The sequence below is a fragment of the Rosa chinensis genome, chromosome 2 (genome assembly GCF_002994745.2).
Source record: "Rosa chinensis cultivar Old Blush chromosome 2, RchiOBHm-V2, whole genome shotgun sequence".
Classification (NCBI taxonomy): Eukaryota; Viridiplantae; Streptophyta; class Magnoliopsida; order Rosales; family Rosaceae; genus Rosa; species Rosa chinensis.
In genome coordinates, this window is record NC_037089.1 from 74,706,442 (window position 1) to 74,727,837 (window position 21,396).

The 21,396-nt window shown below is 36.8% G+C and overlaps 3 protein-coding genes across 3 annotated transcripts; all 3 read left to right on the plus strand.

Moving 5' to 3' along the window:
- Positions 1–228: 228 nt before the first annotated feature.
- LOC112188124 (plant UBX domain-containing protein 4) lies at positions 229–3,178 on the plus strand. Its single transcript, XM_024327172.2, has 4 exons — positions 229–811; positions 1,411–1,687; positions 2,354–2,449; positions 2,548–3,178. Exons 1-4 carry the CDS (start codon positions 321–323, stop codon positions 2,938–2,940), a joined length of 1,257 nt encoding a protein of 418 aa, XP_024182940.1. The 5' UTR covers positions 229–320; the 3' UTR covers positions 2,941–3,178.
- A 3,535-nt stretch (positions 3,179–6,713) lies between these two features.
- LOC112188125 (homeobox protein knotted-1-like LET6) lies at positions 6,714–9,825 on the plus strand. The gene is made up of 4 exons (XM_024327173.2): positions 6,714–7,188; positions 7,292–7,544; positions 8,980–9,224; positions 9,479–9,825. The coding sequence occupies exons 1-4, from the start codon at positions 6,850–6,852 to the stop codon at positions 9,689–9,691; spliced, it is 1,050 nt and encodes a 349-aa protein (XP_024182941.1). The 5' UTR covers positions 6,714–6,849; the 3' UTR covers positions 9,692–9,825.
- A 7,593-nt stretch (positions 9,826–17,418) lies between these two features.
- Positions 17,419–21,080, plus strand: LOC112188126 (chromatin remodeling protein EBS). The gene is made up of 5 exons (XM_024327174.2): positions 17,419–17,761; positions 17,992–18,334; positions 18,435–18,503; positions 20,053–20,191; positions 20,527–21,080. The coding sequence occupies exons 1-5, from the start codon at positions 17,689–17,691 to the stop codon at positions 20,551–20,553; spliced, it is 651 nt and encodes a 216-aa protein (XP_024182942.1). The 5' UTR covers positions 17,419–17,688; the 3' UTR covers positions 20,554–21,080.
- Positions 21,081–21,396: the final 316 nt, after the last annotated feature.

Below are 21,396 nucleotides of genomic sequence, written 5' to 3' on the forward strand. Positions count from 1 at the left end.
CAGACATGCAATGAGAACCATATTCATTAATTATATTTATTTAGTTGAGTAATCATCCTTTACACTCTATAACCTAAATATTATTTATTTTTTGTTGATTTAAACTTAAATAAGAGATATAATGAAACAGAGCAGTTGGGCCTATTCTTTTTCGGTTTAGGCATGGACTGAGCCCAATGTTTTCAGACTTTAAAAGCGGATTGTAAAGCGAGACGGGGAGGACGCATATATAAGATAGAGCGTAGAAGCTCCCAAACTGTTGTCTTGGAAAGCAATTTAAGAATCCGATCAAAAGAGTGAATAAGAAGAAGAGGAACACTATGGAAGCCGAAGCTCAAGAATCGAGCCCCCAAAACGACGCCGTCATCACCTCCTTCTGCGAGATCACCTCCGCCTCCAAACAAGAAGCCCTCTTCTTCCTCGAATCCCACAATTACGACCTCGACGCCGCCGTTTCCACTTTCTTGGACAACGAAAACGCCGCCGCTGACGACGACGCCGCCGTCACCGTCACCAACCCGGTCCAGCCCTCCCACTCGCTCTCGCCGTCTCCGTCACACTCGCCCGAGTACTCGCCCTCCCAGTCGCCCACGCGCTCTCGCTCCCCGTCGCCGGCTCCGTCTCGCCCGGCCTACCAGCTCCGGTCCAAACGCGCCGCCTCCGGGACCAGCAAGGAGGACAACAAGCCGCCGGCTGCGCGTACACGTGGCGGCATTCGCACGCTTTCCGATCTGAATCGGCGTCCGGTGAAGGATGGGTCTGACAGTGACTCCGATGAGCCCAACGAGTACTACACTGGTGGCGAGAAAAGGTATATTCTTTTTTGGTTCCCAAAACTTTGGAGTAAAATTATTGGCTTTTGTCCTTAGTAAGGATAATTTGCTGGTTTAGTAATGTGAATACAGAATCCAATGGTTTGTGTTAGTAATTTGCCATATTAACTCACTTACTGCATTAAGCTGCAAATTTTTGTTCTTAGCAATTGATAGGTTACTGAGAAAAGTAAAGGGTTTGCAGGAGAAACCATCTAAACTCGGCTGAATATGTTTTCGAGTTTGGTTTAGACAAACTCTTCTATCCCATGGAAATCCAATGCTACATTTTTTGTTGGTATATGTGTTTAATAAGCAATCATGCACTTCTTGCAAAAATTGTTTTGATCGGAAAGCAGGTTATTCCAATCATTATGTCCCAATTGTAGGTAGCCTTTACAAGAATCAACTTTTTGGAATTGAGGAGTCTATTATTAGTGGTCTACTCATCCTAAAACGTATTCCAATCACTGTCAAGTTTATTAGACATTCTTGCTTTTGTCAACCTGAAATTTCTTTGAGTTTTTATTTTATCCAGATATAGACCCTGTAGCATGTTTAATAATTTGCAATTGTTAATGTTGTTTGGTTGTTCCAGTGGTATGCTTGTCCAAGACCCCACCAGAGGCGGGGGTGACGTGGATTCAATTTTCACTCAAGCCAGACAGTTTGCACAAGGACCTCTGGAACCTTCGTCAAGCTCAAAAAGTTTTACTGGAACAGCTAGAACACTTACAGGAGAGACCGTTCCAACTGCTGCACCTCAGCCACCTGAGTCCATCAATCACACCATTACTTTCTGGAGGAATGGCTTTTCCATAGATGACGGTCCGCTGCGGAGGCTGGATGATCCTGCAAATGCAGCCTTCTTGGAAGTAAGTTTTCATGAAATTATCCAATCGTTTCAATTATTTTCAGAGCTCTATACCTTTTTATATATTTTTTGGCATACCAGCTTTTGTTTTAAGTGAAGTTTACTGCTTGGGATCCAGATCTTCTGTTTAGTCAACTAGCTCTTTGCTGTTTTACTTTTAGTCATCCCATTGTCCAAATGTCATTGGATTCTGAAAAGTTATATAAGATGCTAGATTGAAAATGTCCAAGTTTTAAAACAACATTACATGGTTTTGATACAAAGAGACCTGAAAGACTAAGGGAAGATGGTAGCCTATTGTTCTGGAATCCTTAAATTTATATTTTCTGCTAGAGATTGACGGTCAAGCAACGTATGGCGCTGCAGAGGAGAGTGTTCTATTTAAAGATGATTGGCCCAGATTTGATCGAAACTCTTAGGAATGACCGGATCTACTTCAACATGTTTTGCCTTCAATATTTTGATAATATGTCAGTAGTTAAAGAAAAATAAGAGGAGAGAGATGTATATACAAGTTGGTTTATTAGTTTTCATATGTGATTGCTTACATGCCATAATTAGTTGCTCTTCTTTTGCCTTTTTTGCACTTGTTTGTGGTACTTTATTTTTCTCTGTTTTCTGGTTTTATCTCTCTTCTGATAGAGATGATGTCTTATTTTAAATACAGAGCATCAAGAAGTCTGAGTGCCCAAAAGAGCTTGAACCAGCTAGTAGGAGGACTACTGTTCATGTCAGTCTTATGAAGCGGGAGGAAGACTACCCTGTATGTGCTAGTTCTTTTCTATTCTCTCGTAGTATGTTTGTTGTTGATCTTCATCCTATTCATTGTTTTTGATGTCTAGTTGCTTAACCTATTTGCAGGAACCATTGAAGCAGCGGGGTCAGGTTGCTTTTCAGGGTGTTGGAAGAACATTAGGTGGCAGCAGCTCGGAGTCAGCTGCCTCTGAGTCAACTGCTGCTGCCAGTCCTCCTCTTACAACTGCTCCATTGCCATCAATGGGCTTAACTGTTGATCAGTCATTGCCGTCGACCTCTATTCAGCTAAGGTTGGCAGATGGTACCCGGATGGTGTCTCGCTTCAACAACCACCATACAATCAGAGAAATCCATGCTTTTATCGATGCATCAAGACCTGGTGGGGTAAGAAATTACCGATTGCAGACAATGGGTTTTCCTCCAAAACAGCTCACTGATCTGGACCAGACAATTGAGCAGGCCGGTGTCGCCAATTCTGTTATCATCCAAAAACTCTAGGAACGTTGTAGACGCTTGAGTCTCAGAGCCAGATTTAAGTACATCTATCCTAGTTATGATGAATTCTTATTAGACCCAAGGAAGTTGAAATTATCCATGGAGGCGTTCATCAAACGGTTTATGTTTTTCTTATGCAAGATATTATGTGTTTCTAAAGCATAGGAAGCTAGTATGTTAAGTACATTGTTGTTGAATGAAGAACCTCTTTCAGGCAAAATGGCTTTCCTTCGTTCTTTTCTCTTTTCTCGGTCTACTTTTTCCCCTTCTAGTCTTCTACACAACTTCAAATGAATTTGTTTTTCAGGTTTAGCTTCATATATCTGCCAACAGAAAGAAGTGAATACAATCATCAATCATCAATCATCATGTATACTATATTTCAGGGTGGAAATCTGCCAAGCATATATAGTTTAGGATCTATATGCCACTCTATCTGAGTGGCCTGATCTTGCTTTTCAAATGCCATAATGATGCACTGAAGCATAGCTTCACGTACTGTCATTAGGCAAAACTTGTTCATGATCTAGTGAAAACACAAATATCAATCTGCAGTAAAGTTTACCCTTTTTATTTATTTAGGTAGTAGGCTATAACAGGTGTCTGCTCTCACATGTGTTGCCAACGAATTGTCGGTCGGTACTTGCACTTCCACATGTGTTGCCGACAAATTGTCCGTCGGTGTTTGCATTTTTCAAAAATTTTGCTGATATATCGTTGGCGTTGCAAGGTTTTTTGCACTTTCACAAATATATCCAGACAAATTGTTTCTCTAAAAGTGTTTTTTTGCCCTTTCAAAAAAAAGAAGTATTTTTGCTTTTACCGATAAAAAAAGTGTTTAAAGGTGTGTGTTTTCACAACTAGTTTTTCTAACAAACGCTTCATCGCTGAAAGATGTTTATATTTTCACAAGTTTTTCTCGTGAATGTCTTGTCACTAAAAGGTATTTAAACTTTCACAAAATTTACCAACCGGTATGTGGATTCCTTGTTTTGTTTACCTAGATTAACCTCGATCGCCAAATTGTCACTAATTTTCACCCAGCTTGAATCAACTTTTTTATTCCCTTCATAACTATTTTCGATAACAATAAGAGCAATATATTTCTTCCTTTCTTTCCCTTGTGCTGATTGCTGACATATCATCAGATTCCAAAATTTGTCTATGTTGAAAGGGAAGAAAACACGGATCAGAAACTCTTTTTGCTACCAGTCAAGTACCATATTGAATTATTGATAAGTGTCTGATATATATACTAAGCTAATAACCATACATTATTGCTTGATTTAGTTTTTAATGGTTAGTTATATGCATGACACACTGGAAATTATTCTAATGAGATTATTTTATAAAGGTTGGGTCACTTACACCGTCGGTGCATAGAATAATTTCCAATGTTTAGTAACCTAAGAAAAGTTGTTAGAAAGTTTGTAATTAATGTAATAAAATAATGTGTTGTGAGTAATAAATCCCCCCCCCCCCAAATTTTCCTTTGCTTTAGGAAACTGTTGCATTTCCTATTGCATTCCAAATGCAAGAAATGAACAACTTTCATTTTCCGATACTTACTTTATGCGAATCCAACAAGACTTTAATGTATGTATATATGAACTTATAGTTCATAAGGGTAACAATGCACGATGTGGTTTGCATAAGGTCGTTCATATTGTTAAAACAGCGCTTGCAATTTACTGATGATTGATTGTAGTGAGCTCGATTAGCCAGTAACCAATACTTTTGCATAATAATAAGAAAATTAAACTAAATGAAATGAAATAAAGAGTTCATGCACGTACGTGACATAAAAATCATTTTGAAGGCATCCCATATCATGTAACTTTTCATTACTATGATAATGAAATTTGAGGTTATGAACAAAGTAGATGTAAAATATTAGAAGTAAGTTATACGTACTTGAAGGGTGTTGAGTTGGTTAATCTTTCATTATCCAAACTCGAAAGAATAATATTGGATATAAGATTCAAACGTTTATGAAATAAATCTGCAAACTTTAAGGTTGTGTTTGTAGTCTTGTACAAGTGATGTATGTATTTAAGTATATTGTTTCGTAAGGATTTTACAACATTAATTTGCATATAAAGTTAAGGAAATAAGCAGTATGAAAAAACTGAGGTCGATTCTGAATGTTATGTTGAAATTTGCATTTCTCTATATATACGTGGCTCCAAAGAAGCGAAAGCATGAAACTTGCCACGAAAAAATAAGTAATTAATAATTCTAACTTGCAGTGGGAATGAAACCAAAATACGAGCAGAGAAGTGAGGAAGAAGAAGAAGACTGGAGTCAAGGAAAGACAGAAGGGAACTTGCAGTGGGAATGAAACCAAAATACGAGCAGAGAAGCGAGGAAGAAGAAGAAGACTGGAGTCAAGGAAAGACAGAAGGGATGTAGGGACGTTCCGACAGCTTTTCTCTTTTCCCTTCCCCACGGCTACAGCTCCCAAAACCCACTTTTTCTAATCCTGAATTATTAAGAACTAGACCTAAACCTAGCTCAGTCCATGCTTTGATTGATGCTGATCTGCAATTCTGCAACATAGATAGATCAGTATCAACCAGTATCAATTTTCATTTTATATCTTGAGAAGTATACGAATTCTGAGTATAAAAATAAGGACCCTAATTCACATTTTCCATAGATCCAGTTCTGTCCACTCCACAACGAATGAGTAACAACTAGCAACACATTGTGGTTTGCACTTGTTTATATGAGTACATACAGATGTCTTGGAGACTGATTCTGTTTGTTGGTCAATTTTTATGTGGTAGTTAACTAATTTTATCCCTACTAAGTATAAAACTTCAAGTTAGAACTCAAATAAAAACATGATTATGTCCATCAATCAAATAATCTTTGAAAATGAAGACGTACGTAATTAATAAAATTATATAATTTTTTAAGAAACTGGTAAAAGAAGGGAGAAATAGTATTTAAATTCTAAAAACCATTAGTATACATTAGCACGTTTATCGATTGATGCATTAGTAGGTTATTAAATTGGTGTATTATTTATCGACATGTTAATTCATTCTATATTAATGTATTAATACGTTTCTTTTAACATTAGATTACATTTCTGCTGAAGTTGATAATAAATATTAAGGATTGAGATTATTTTATAAAGGTTGGATCACTTACACCTTCGGTCCATAAAATAATTTCCAATTAGAGAGATGGTTATATACATGGGAAAGAGAGAGGGGGCAATGGACACTGGACAAATAGGACAATCCAATCAAATGACCAGAGTATATTAAACAGGTTTTAATGGATGGAAGAAAGGAATGAGACAGACTAGCATCAAGCTCAATCAGTAAAATGACGGTTGACGTTTGATCATTTCCCATCAATCCACCACCACCGGGCCAACTGGCCAAGAAAAAAAAGAGAGGGAGAGACAGAGTATAGTAGTAGTGGTACATACAGATGCTTGTGTCACAGTACTGTCAAACAACATCATTAACCTCTCCCCCTTAAACCCTAATAATTAGACTCAAGACCTGCAATTCAGATACAGTTAGACGTCACTCACTGCGGTTCCAGTAATCGAGATGAAGAAAGACAAAGAGCTAGCTAGCTTTGCTTTTTGTATCGGGAAGGAAACATTTTAAGCTTCAGTAGGAGTTGCACAACTACACGTTAACTCCGCGTGCACACCTCGTTCACTGTGCATATCTCTCTCTCTCTCTCTCATCTCGGGCTCCTGTTTATGCACAGAAGCAAGATGAAAAAAAAAAAAAATTCTTCATGTTTCTGACTGACCGCGACTGTTCACTGCCACACCCCCTTGGTCTTTCTAGCTAGCTGTAAAATGTACACTCTCAAGCTTAAAAACCGGGAGGCATTCCCCTCTTGTAGTAGAGCTCATAATTATTTACCAGCATTGAACAGATGGAGAGTGAAAGATGGTTTAGGGTTTCTAATGTGAGAGAGATAGAGAAGATGGAGGGTGGGAGTAATAATTGTAATAGTAAGTATTACAGTCATGGTGTGATGGGATCTGGGTCTTCTTCTGGGATGTTGATGCCTCCTCCTCTTGTGAATTCTTATGCTACTGCTGCAGATCAAACTAGTAGTTCTAGTAACCAGCAGCACTACGTTTCTCTGCCTTTTACCAACATCAACCCAAACCAAAATGATAGTCAGGAATATGAGATGAGTATGAAAGCTAAGATCATGGGTCATCCTCTCTTCCCTCGCCTCTTGGCCTCTTATGTCAATTGTCAAAAGGTATATATAGCTTCTAGATTCTCTGATCTAGCTGCATGCCCTTGTTATGTCTCTCAATTTATTTGCTATTAATCATGAGGGTTTTTATTTTTATTTTTTCAAGGTTGGGGCACCTGCTGAAGTGGTGGCTAGGTTAGAGCATGCGGCTGCGGCCTCAATATCTTATGCGGCTGCAATTTCGGAAGCATGTGAAGAATCAGAACCAGACCCAGAGCTGGATCAGTTCATGGAGGCCTATTGTGAGATGCTTGCTAAGTACCATGAAGAGCTCACAAAGCCCTTCCATGAAGCCATGCTTGGCCTCTCTAAAATCAACTCCCAGCTCAAAGCTCTATCCGTTTCACCATCATATTCTGGTGACGATCCTTGTTTCTTCTCTAATTTATCTAATACTGCAATGAGATCGATCTAGAGGTCCTTCGAATTCCTTATTCCATGCATGTGTAACTTTTAATGGAATAAGAAAAGGGCTATCTTTCTAGCTTATTAATCAGGAAAAAAGCTTTTTGCTTAGTGGGTAGACTATTTAGTTCTAGCTCTTTTCTTTGTCTGGTCTAGAATGGGGTATCTACTTAGTTACTTGGTTATTTAATTATTGATGTCGTTCCATTTTCTAGTCTGTAGTGTTCAAGCCTTGAACAGTTTTCGAAGGCATTAGGATAATGAACAAGTGCATTTCTTTGAAAGCAATTGGAATGTAACACAAAATTTTAGTTTGGTAGGGTGGAACAAACTTTGCTTGCACAATTGCTGTGTTAGCATCCCAACTATAAAACTATTAATATTTCTCACTTGCAAGTTATTGGTGCATAGAACTAGCTTGATATTACCCTTGGATATACTCAGTTTATGCTTATGGCTGTAGACATTTCTTAAATAATCATGTCTAATCATAATTATAAGGCTGTCCTCAAATGTACCTGAAGAATCCTGATATATTTCTCATTAGCCTTTCATGCATATGGGAGATAGATGAGAAAGGCCATGTTTTCAAGTGAAAACGGGAGTCTTGGAGTCTGAGTTTGAAAATTTATCAAGAATGGACTTGACTGAGGAATTCCCTCTTCAAGCTAGGCATTGCTAAAAGTTGAAAGCATGAGGTTGAGTTAGATATAGATTTTACAGTATGAGGATATATGTAACTATATATACACGTGTGTGTGTGTGTTTCAATTAATTTTCAGATAATCAATTTATGTAGTTGGTTTCTCACTTGTGGTAATGGAAGTTGGATTTCTCTTAGTTTCCAATGGAGTGACTGCTGTTTTAATACTTTATAGTACTATCATTCCCTAATATTAAGTTTTATATATCCATGAGATGGATCTGTTCATTCAAAAGTTACGTGTATGTGAGCTAGGGCACTTATCATTCAGTTCCCATTGATCAGCGTATTTGCTAGTTTATTATATTGTTGATGGAGATGACTTAGCATTCCAATTCAGCTAGCTAGGTGATTGTATAATAATTTTTAAGCATAGCTACATGTATTAGTCACCATATGCCTTTGACATGACACTTAGTTCTCACTCTTTTACTGTTACTCAAATCCTAATCATTTATGCATAATTAAACTCTCTGCTATTTTTGGTTATAAGAAACAAAGTTGATTAGTCAAGTGACTCTAGGCACCTAGGCAAAAATTTGGCCACCAAGTTGAAGCTATATATACTTTTTGCATGTTTTTCTACCCAATCATTTGTTCATTGATGGATATGACTGAAGCATATGGTTAAGTACTTACATTTGCATCTTATATATGATTCTTCCACTGATTTGTGGCACGGTCAGCTAGTACTGGTGATCTTGTTAGACAAAGGGGATCTTCAGAAGAGGCTGATGTGAATGAGAGTGGCATAGATCCAAGAGCCGAAGATTGGGATATTAAAGCTAAGCTTCTGCAAAAATATGGTGGATGTCTTGGCAGTCTCAGCCAGGAGTTGAAGCAGAAGAAAAAAAACGGAAAGTTGCCCAAGGAAGCCCGGGTTCAATTGCAAGAATGGTGGAGCAGAAATTACACATGGCCCTATCCATCGGTATGCATCAGTTCCACTCTATATACATGTTCTTGAACACAATTCAGATTATCTATCTTTACTCTTGCACACGCATAACTCGTGATAGTTAATCTTCATCTGTAGCAGTATCTATGATTGGTTATACATTAGAATAATACTAGTTTGTGCTGGTGATAGTCTTGAATCTATTATTATACATGGTAATCTTCTTTTTCTGATAGTTTTCCGGTATGAATGATACTATATATATATATGTACATTGGTATATGCAGGAGCCTCAAAAGTTCGGACTAGCAGCATCTACAGGTCTGACTGTGAAGCAGATAAACAACTGGTTCATAAACCAAAGGAAACGCCATTGGAAGCCGTCTTCAGAGGGTATGCAACTTGCTATGGTGGACGTGGATCATCCCCAATTCTACTATATGGACCATCTCATCTGCAATCCTTTACCTATGGATTGCACATCTACTCCTTTGGTTTGATTGATCATATGTATGGAACATACCCTAGCTGGCTGAATATCGAAGGGCTAATGTACTTGAACTAGCAATGATGTTTACATATAACTAATTTCCATTTTGAGGCACAGTGAACTTATCAATGTATGGTAAATATGGATTGCACGTCTACTCCTTTGGTTTGATTGATAATATGTATGGAAAATATCCTAGCTTAGCTGATTGATAATCGTTGGGCTCATGTTACTTGGACTTGCAATGATGTTTACATCTAACTAATCACCATTTTGAGGCCACAATTAACGTACCATTGTAAACCGGCTACTTCCTTTGGTAGATTTCCAGATAGAGAACTTCGGTGTCTCTGGAGCCCAACCTACACCGCTTTATCGTTTAATAAATATTCTTTCCTTCTAACTCTTCCCATGAAATCGGCATGAAATTCATTGATTACAAACATAGGGCCTAAAAGAAAATAAAACTGGATTCTAAACTCTGCATGGCTCTCATTTGTTCCTCTTCTCTCATATCATCTCCTTGAACAACTTTACCAGCATCATTTGCAGCACCAACTTCAACAGCACTACTCCAAGGAACATCTTGCATTTTCAGCACCGGGGTTTGAACCATATCACCAGCACCGACATCAGCAGGCGGCTGATACACTGGGATCTCTACAAATCTACAATGTCGGCCAAGTTATGGATTGGGTCCACGGATCCGAACCAGCCTTAAGCTTTAGTAAGGCAATGTGACGGCATCTCTAACTCGCTGCCCTCAGTAACCACCGGCAATTCCCGAATGGTATTGAGGTGCTTCAACTCCAACAACATGCATGATGAACCTGTAGGATTTCCCTCGAGTCGTTGTGACTTGTGAGCCATTCTACAATCCTCGTTTGGTTCGCAGAAAGTAAGCATCAGGAAAGGAAAGTTGTTCATTTCCTGTCTTTGGGATGCAAAAAGAAAGGAAATACTTTCCTGAAGCAAAGGAAATACTTTCCTGAAGCAAAGGGAAATAGGGGGAAAATGGTTCATTCCATACTCCAAATGAATCACTTTCCCCCCTTCTTTCCTTGCATTTATTACTCACAACATATTATTTTATTCCATTAATTACATACTTTTTAACAACTTTCCGGATAACTTTCCTTACATTACCAAACATCGGAATGGAAAGTTCTTTAGAAAGTTCATTTCCCTTCCCATGGGAAAGACAAAGGAACTACTTTCCTTTCTGTGAACCAAACGAGTAAGAGACAAACTCTGACATGCATCATCATTTGATAAAAAAGGAATAGCACATCGCAAAACCAAATTTGATTTTTTCAACAAGTGATCGTGTGCAACTTCTTAGTCCAAATCCCCTATGAAATGGATCAAAGTAATCGAAAAGAAAATATTAATTCGAATCCAAGATCGTATATCAATAAAACACTTTTCTTGCAATATATATCCAATGTTTTCTAAACAGAACAAAGCTAAAGAATCCAAAATAATATACTCAATCATGTGGCTTTAGTTCCAAGAACCGTAGATGAACAAGTCGATTTGATCAAGGACAGGGCCGGTCCTGAGATTTCGGAGGCCTAGAGAGATAATTATAATGAGGCTTACTAATTGTGTATCCATTAAAACACTAGGACAATTTTGGTGCCACAGAGAAAGTAAAATAAGTTTGATAACTTGAAAATGACTATTAAGTACTAAATATAAAGTTTATTTTTGTTGAGTTTCAGTTTCCTTGTTTGTTGTAAGGCCTATATCCTCCAATTTGGTATTTTCAAAAAAACAGCGGCAAAAATTGAGAGAGGAAAGAGAAAGAAAAAAAAGCTAGAGGAAAAGGAAAAATAGGAAAGAAGGAGAGATCATAAAAGGGGAAGAAAGAAAATCTTTCCAAATAAAGACCACTAAATGGGAGAGAGAAAAAAATAAAAAAATAAATAAACATAATTGATAGGAGAGTGGGAGTAGTGAATTAAACCCACAACCAAGAGTCATTTCTATCAGCCACGTTGACAATATTTCTATCAGCCACGTTAACAATTCTGCTATGCATGATATTTGTTATGAGTGAACCTATATATCTACTCAATCAATTAGAAGATCGGAGGCCTCCAAAACTCGGAGGCCTTGTGAGGTTGTACCAGTTGAACTACCCCAGGGCCGGCCCTGATCAAGGACGGTCATGAAGAAACTAATCATATGATTCAAATCAAAGTATACGATAGCTCATCTGGAAAAGCGTAACAATACACTTTTTCTTTTCTTTTTTCTAATAAAGGGTTGGTGCGGTTGCCCTCAAGCCTTGATTAATGAAACTGTAGAATACAAAGAGGGGTATTGAGCCTAAACCCCTGATTACAATAAGCATCTAGAGTATTTTCTGAAATAATATTAGAAATCTCTATAGGAGACTTGTATTATAACAAGCACCAACTAGTAAAGAGTGCACAATTAGCTACTCTATTTGCTTTAACATAACAGTGACATAGCGGAGATATAACTCGATATGTAACCCGACACACATTTTTTCTTTTGCAGGAACGGAATACACAAAAAAACCCAAGAACACACATGTATACACTATAAAGATATTAAATTATTATTTTTTTGTTATTTTTTTTTTTTTGAGAAATATTTTTTTGTTAATGCTACTAACTTAAAGTATCTTTAGCAGACTATCTATCTTGGCTCTTTAGGTATATTAGAGCATCTTTAGTAATGCTAGCCATTTTAAAGTCAAATTTTAACTAAAGTAGCTAAAAAGTCATTTTGACTAACCACTTTAAAAATATGTCTGCATTAATGCTCTCTATTTTAGCTAGTTTTGAATTTATATTAATTTTTAAATAAAGATTAAATCGTTTAAATGTATTTATAAATTACATAAAATAACTTAAAAAGAATGTTTTAAATTATAGAGAGCCTCATCCGACTCTCTATATTTAGGAGTGAGATAGCTAAAAGTTATAATAGAGAGCCACTTAGAGCATCTTTAATTAGCAGACTCTCTATTGTGGCTCCTTAGCTATTTTGGAGAGCATGTTTAGCTTTTTATCTATTTTAGCAGCTGCATCAGACTCCTAAGTGGCTATCTATTATAACTTTTAGCTATCTCGCTCCTAAATATAGAAAGCGGGATGATGCTCTCTATAATTTAAAACATTCATTTTAAGTTATTTTATGTAATTTATAAATACATTTAAACTATTGAATATTCATTTAAAAAATAATATAAATTCAAAACTAGCTAAAATAGAGAGCATTGATGCATACGTAATTCTAAAGTGGCTAGCTAAAATGACTTTGTAGTTACTTTAGCTCAAATTTGACTCAAAAATGGCTAGCATTACTAAAGATGCTCTTAGGAGTCTGATGCAGCTGCTAAGATAGATAAAAAGCTAAACATGCTCTCCAAAATAGCTAAGAAGCCACAATAGAGAGTCTGCTAAAGATGCTCTAAGTGGCTCTCTATTTTAACTATTAGCTATCTCACTCCAAAATATAGAGAGCGAGACAAGACTCTTTATTATTTTTGTTAATTGAAATAATTTTTTCAAGTCATTCTATGTAATTCATAAATATATTTAAATTACTTTTTCTTTATTCAATAAATAATATAAATTCAAATCTAACTAAAATAGAAAAAACTTATACAGACTTTATTTCTAAAGTGGCTAGCCAAAATTATTTTTTAGCTACTCTGACAAAAATTTAACTAAAAAATGGCTAGCATTGCTAAAAAATATTCTTATATGTCTATAATTTATTAAAAAATTTGCATTCAAATCCCTCTAGTATTCGACAATAATTCAATTACTCAATAACGGACCATGTTCTATGAACCAAACAATGTTTTATATGAGTAGTTCTTGCAATGACAATCTAGTAATCAATGAACCATCCTATTCCAACTAACAAATTTTGAGTTGGAATATATATATAAAGGCCTGCTCACCTAAGGGACAGGTTTTAAGTGACTGTGATGGACAAGTGAATCTGACGGCTGAAAATAAATGCACAGTTTTAAGTTATTATAATTTATACTTTTATATTTAATACATGTGGTTAAGATGCATTTGTCCCTCATAGTCCCTTAAAACTGTCCCTTAGGTGAGCAAATCTGTATATATATATAAATATATATATATATATATATATATATATAATTAAGCCAATTCTTGAGGGAATGGTTAAATTTTTGAATTACCATATATGCCCTCACGTAGTATAGATATTAATAAATAAATTATTTCTATATGAGTACAAGATAGTCAATTGACTATATCTATATCGTATTTCAAAATATTGCAATACCTCCCATGAAAAAAGGAGAAACTTCCTGAAAATCAGGAGATAAACTACTGTAACTTTTTTTAATTTAAAAAAATAAAAATAAAAACCAATTGACATGTGCTCCGGGCTAGTATATATATAGTCTAAGGACCTCCTTAGATTTTAAAGTTAAGGATTTCCTTGAATAGATTCACTTTTTTATCACATATCCACATCTTAACCATTTAGTTTTTAGGTATATCATATGAGTAGATCATTTCTGTAAATTTTTAGCCAAATTGATAATCATTAAGGCATTCAAAACTGCGATTTACAATTATAAACACGAAAGGTTCAGGATGGACAAACTCGGTTTGTTCATTGATTTAATTTAGTTCAATACCTTAACGATCATCAATTTGACTGAAAATTTACAGAAAATGATCTATACATTAAGATCTAAAAACTGAACGGTCAAGATGCAAAAATACGATCGAAAAGTGAATCTCATAAGTTATCTCTTAAAATGGCAAAAAAAAGAGAATCTCTTAATAAAATGGCCCTACACACACACACACACACACACATATATATAGAGAGAGAGAGAGTCATGTATGGTTATGTAGACTTCAGCAGGGACGTAGCCAGGAATCCTCGGAGGGTTGGGCTAATTTTAGCCATACAAAAATTTTGCACTGAACTCTTTTCCTAGTGCTCTCATCCAAAGGGCCTTTGGCAAAGGCTGATGAGTTTTGACGGTTTCTGACTCGGCATTGCCTCCTTTTCTCGCAATTGACAAGGCCAAGGACGCCTTGGCCTTATGAATGAGCTAGTCAATGGCCTTGCTTGGTCTATCAAAGCCAAGACGGTCTTGAACATCATAGAACTCTATGGCAGACTGAGCTGAAAGCCGGACCTCCTGTCTCTTCGGCCCTTGGACGTGTAGATCTTGCTGTGCCTGTCTTTTCTCGCAATTGATCTAATAACGTGGCCTCCTTGAACCTTCACAATCCTCATGACACCACCAATCTTGGGATCAATCACATTCAGCAAAAGAATAGTTTCATCTCATCCTGTCCTATATTAGCAGCAAATGGATACACCGGCCTCTGACTTTCCTTGGCAGCAAGCCTCGGTGCCTAAAATATGACCAATATGACTAGAATTAACAACGCATAAACTGAAAGACCTAATCTTTATACACCATTTCTAGTTCTAAACTTAAAAACTATTTCTTGAAACTCATCAAACACAATGTTTCTCCAAAATGGACATAATCAACAAAACCCATCAAAATAAACAGAACTTTCATCTCAAATCACACCAAGGCAAGCCAATTACAATTGCATAAAGGTCATCAATTATCACAGACAATCAATTATCATTTATCAAACATGATGAGCATCATCAACAATTTTTGCCAAAAAAAAAAAAAAACCATCATGAGGTTTCGAGTTTCGACCTCACGGGCAAACACCAAAGTGACCAAACCAGGACCAAACAACACAATCTGGACAACCCATTCCCAATTATCAAACAAACATCATCACTTCATCAGCAATTCAGTAAATTACGACCTCACCCAGTCACATTAAACACCAAACATCACGAATTCACGATTCAAAGTTTCAATTTTCAAACATCATCAGCATGGTAGTGGAGGTACCTGAGAATTTGAGATTCAGGGATTGGAGGTGGCTCGGTGGACTGAAACTCTGAGAATTTGAGATGCTCTGTTGCAGACTCGCAGAGATGCAGACCGTGGCGGAGGAGGTAGCTCAGGCAGGCAGACTGAAAATCTAAAAGGGGAGGTGGCTCGGTGGCTGGAGCCTGGAATTCTAGAAGGCGGAACCGATCTGAAGTTCTGAACGGGGAGACGGCCGACGCGTTTGGTGTTTGAGAGTCGGGACGGACTCGGGACCGACAGCAGCAACTCAACAACTCTTTGAAGCATTAATATTTTATTTATTTATTTGGGATATACCCCTACTTGGCCCATTTTGGGCCAAATTTTCCCTTGAGCTGTAGCCCAAGTAGCCCTGTGAGTGACTACGTCCCTGGACTTTAGTCCAAAATTTGAGAACCAAAAAAATGAAAAATATGATAGAATTGAAGTGCCGAAGGACATGGCATTTTTCATGTCCATGTTTGCAAATTATACAGTGCCACAACGACATTCTGCATAATTATTTCCTATTACTACATACCATGTTTAGATGTCACATCCTTCGTAAAATGATTTGGACTCTGTAAATAAATAATGGAAAGTTATGAGTTTAACCGATACATCATGAACATATATGCTGTATAAGGTTATTGATTAGCTCCATAATTCAGTTAATGATTTTTTAGGTTGACAAAACAATATGAGTTGAGGTTTGGTTCTCTATTCACATGATCAACACTGTCGAAAGAGTTTTGGTTTTAGTAAGGTTAAATAACAATTTAATATTTTATTTTTGCTTGCAGTTTGAGTGAATTTATATCTCAATTCTCTTCACTCTAGAAAATGAGCAAAGATAAACTTTTTATTTCTGTTCGGTAACAATTTTTTGTTGGTCAGCAGTTTGGAAATCGTCATTCAAAATTACAATGCATCTTTGCTATGAGTTTTTCACGGAAAGTACCATGAGTAAACCTTAGAAACAAGTGAAATTATTAGGTTTTAAGGAGGCTATTGAGTTCCATGTGATGATTGAGACATATGTTTCACAAGTTTCTGTATTGCGATTTATAATTTCGTTGACATTATTGAATTGTCTCATGTTCACGAGATCATTCAAGATGCACTTGTTAATAATTGAAATCGTACTGAACTTTTAATAAAGTTACATTCTTTTCTAAAAACATCAAGGTTCTAAAAAACGCTGGCGGTCACTCCGAGACTAGCGCCTAGGGGCCTAAGTGGGGACAAGGCGGTTTTTATTTTTTAAATTATTTTATGACCTATAAAAATAAAAATAAAAATATTTAAAGTCTGAAAATTAATTATAAATATAAAAATAGACAAAATATAGAATAAATTAGGGTTTAGAGCCGCCTAGCACTGCCTAGCCCCCCAAGGCGGACGCCTAGTAGCCTAGTGCCTAAGGGTAATGCCTAGGCCGAAATCCGATCGGTTCCTTAACGCCTACCGCCTAAGCGCTGCCTGAGCCGTTTTTGAGAACATTGAAAAACATAACTTGTTCTTATAATAAGAACGCGTTTCACTCTAATTTATATGCAACTAATAGTGTGTGACGTGGTTTAACTCATTTCACGAATATGACCATATGTGCATTGATTAACCATCGATCGTTCGTGAGCAAAGATGCACTGTAATCTATATCCAAAAAAAAAAGATGCACTGTAATCTCACCAAACCCCTTAATAAAGTTAATTTATTTCTAACAAAGACAACTTTTTAATTTTGGTTTTTTTTAAAGTTTTTATAGATGTGCATGAATGTATGCAAAAATGGATGATGATGATACATGATGATGTGTCATCCATTCCGTTCATCCTCGCAAGTCGCGAAGACACCATTCTCTCTCTCTCTCTCTCTTCTCCGAGCACTCACCTCCTCCCCCTCTATTTTCCAGTCTAGGGTTTCCTTTTACTCCCCAAGACTTTCCCTTCTAAACCCCTTTTCTCAAATCCACCCAACTCTGCTTTAAAGCTCCTCACTTTTCACCTCATCTCCCTCACATTTTCCGCTCAAATCATTTAATCTGAAATCCCACAAGTCCCAGCTCCACAACTTTCATGGCCAAGACCAAACCTGGCAAGAAGGACCTTGACTCCTACAACATCAAGGGCACCAACAAAGCCGTTCGGGGTACTATACTATACTATCTTCATCCCTCTCAAAAACCCAGATTTTATTTTTCAATTTTAGCTTCTGAAAACACTGAAATGTCTACTTTGTTTACTGAATCTTGCTCCAAGAAACCCTAAATTTGATTCTGTGTTATATGCTGAGTTTGTTTCTCAAATCCCAGTAGAACCCAGGTTCAAAGTTCCAAACTTTCTGCTAATGAATTTTTGAAATTTCATATCTCTATGTAGTTGGGGATTGTGTGTTGATGAGACCATCGGACACTGATAAGCCTCCATACGTGGCAAGGGTGGAGAAGCTTGAAGCTGACCACCGGAACAATGTGAAGGTTCGGGTTCGATGGTATTACCGGCCGGAGGAGTCAATAGGAGGAAGGAGACAGTTCCATGGAGCTAAGGAACTGTTTTTGTCAGATCACTTTGATGTGCAGAGTGCACACACTATCGAAGGGAAGTGTACAGTCCACTCCTTCAAGAACTACACTAAGCTTGAGAATGTGGGAGCTGAAGACTATTTTTGTAGGTTTGAGTATAAGGCTGCCACTGGTGGTTTCACACCGGACCGTGTGGCTGTGTAAGTAATGTGTTAGTTTTTGGCTCTTAGGTGGTGTTTATCTGTGTTTGATTGGTAATGAGTGGTATCTGAAGTTATGCTTTTTGGTTTTGGGTTGTAGGTATTGTAAATGTGAGATGCCATACAATCCGGACGACCTTATGGTGCAGTGTGAGGGATGCAAGGACTGGTAAATTTAGCTGCACACCCTTCTTTGTTCATGCTTTGCCATTGTTCAATCCATTTCAAAGTTGCATGCATTTTTCGTCCATCAATTAGTGAATGTGTGATACTATTAATATGAATATTTATCTAGAAGCTTTCTTATTTGAGTTTTCGGGCTTATAGTGCCCATATGATGCCATTTGTAGAAGGTTATGATTGTTGAATTCAGTTGCTTTATTTTTTGGACAATGGGTTACGATGTTTGTCTGACCTTCAGATTTGCTTGATGGCAAACCCCAATTGAGTTTCACATTATGTTATTGGAGTTGGTGAAGCATGAAGCATGTGGAATGTTGCATGATGAGTGTTTATACAAAGCGAATCTTCAGGTCTTATTAATCATGTTTCTGTTTCAGAACATATGCTTTGGTTCAAATTCAGCAGCCCTCAACACTTGAAGTTATTTCTCTTGTTTCCGATATAAACAGTGAGATTTTAATGTGTGTTGGGGTTCATCTGATTTCCATTTTTAGCCCTTTCCAATAATCAGACTGGCCCCTCTCCCTTCCAGTTTGCTGACAAATCAAGGTTATAAATGTTTCCCTATCCTTAACAAATCCGAATCTTTGCACATGGTCTCTTTTGCTTCATTAAGTTCAATAATTGGTGGATAGGTGTTTAAGAACTTGATATAAGGTAAGATATTAGATATCAACAGTAATGAAAATTTGAAATGTTTGATAGTAGATAATTATATATGGAAGTATTGATGAAATATCAATATCGAGAATATTAGATTGCTAGTTTGAACAAAATCTCCTAAAGAAACTTCCAGAAAAGTATTACATCTGATGATGCTCTATAAAATGTAATATATTGGTGATATGTCTTGATGTTTTCAGTATTCGATACTTCATCCAAGCTATATTTGGATAGATGGCGTTGTATGTTTGCATAGTTAAACAAACAAAGAAAGAAAGAGTAATTAATTTTGATCAGGAACCTTTGGTACATAGTACCTGGGCTAGCAAGATGTTTCTAATCTGAGCTTCAAAGAATTTCCCTTGATCTTTTCTTTGAAGTTTGAACGCATCATGAATTATCAAATTTACACGTTAAGTGTGACGTTACTCATGCAAACTCTTAAATATGCATTTTGGAAAATGCAATTACGTGTGCTGGGCTAGGTTTCATGTTTGGTGTTGAGCCTTAATTATGTTACGTTTATTGAATTCCATCATATGAGTTGAGCATATAGAATCAAATTTTGGTTGATTGTTTTTAAGCAACTCTTCAAACACAATGGTAAGTTTGCCTTATAACACACATATTTAAGATCCTCAATCATCCAATGTACCTTTTAACTGCATCAGTGCTTTTGTCTTGGAAACACTGACTTTTTCATGCTTAGGTCAAGCTACATGTTTGTAGAATTTCAAGTGCTAATACACACTAATTTTATTTAGTTTACCAGATGTCATTTACTATATGTTGGTGCTTTGATTGGAACTAACAATTGTGGGCTTGTATTAGTGGTAATAACGGACAGGTTTCCTGGCTTACAATTTTTGCAGGTTTCATCCCTCTTGTATGGGTATGTCCATTGAAGATGCCAAAAAGTTGGAACACTTCCTCTGTTCTGACTGTTCATCTGATGATGATGCCAAAAGATCCATGAATGCATTTCCAATGTCACCCTCTGTTGAGACTAAGGTGATAATCTTATGTTTGTGTGTATGATTTCAAAAGGTCTTGAATGCAGTCCCAGTATTGCCATTATTGAGACTTAGTGGGAGTTTATGTGTTTGTGGTACTAGTGTAACTTTTACCCAATCATTGAATATATTGGAAGATAAATGAGGTAATGCTGTTAGTACATTTTTTTTTTTTGAAGCTATGTCAGAATTAGTAACTATGTCAGAATTTTTTTTTTAGTATAGTTCTGACTGTTTCTGATATAATATATTGTTGCATACATCAATATCTTGCTATTCCTTACCTCTGTTAACTTGGTATGAATAATGGTATTCTGCTTTTAATATTTTTAGGTTGAGCCAAAGCGCCGGAAGAGATGACCTTGTGATTGGGATGCTTAGCGAGGAGTGTTCAACTTCTTTGGCATTACCTCCAGTGTTGTGTGTTGTGGAAAAGTATAGTGCAGAGAAGATACTGTGCTTGCACAATCCAGAGGCGTTTTTTAGATTACCAATGTTTGTATGAGTGTGTTAGACCTAGGCGATGACTCGGTGATCTGTGTTGTCCTTGCAAAAAATTAAAATCATATTTAATCACAGAACACATGAGAACACATCAAACCAACCATTTAGGGGGAACCTTGTATTTGTTGTTTTGAGTTTATTGCTGGCAGTACTAGTATGCATGCGATGATAACTGTTGTAGTTTTTTTTTTTTAAATCCATTTCCCCCATTGTTTCATTGTCTTTCCCTTTTGGGAGGGTGGGGGTTCTTCTGTCAGCCCTTGATAGTGCTGCATCTGTGGACTAGGTTCCAGATATGCAGGTTTTGGAAAGGCTTCGTATTGTGTATCCAGAGGCACGGTGATGCAGTTGCAGGAGCAACTGGAATAGCCCATTTGGCTTAACTGTTGGTTTTGCTTCTATGTTTTTGTAAGCATATCAGTTGCCATTGGGTTTATCTTAAGGAATGGTTCTGTTCTATCAGCCTGCTTTTCTCCCAACCATTTTATGCCATGTTGTTCGAAGATATCAATCAACAGACCTATGAATGTGAAGGTCCATGTTGAATTGTTGAGCATTTAGCACTCACAACTGGTGTTCTACACTACTTGTGCATGCATGACTGAAATTTTGAAGTCACTTCTTGGTACACAAAGCAACATATAGTAGTCATTCATTTTACAATTTGATTAAACCTATGAATTACATCTATTTTTAGCT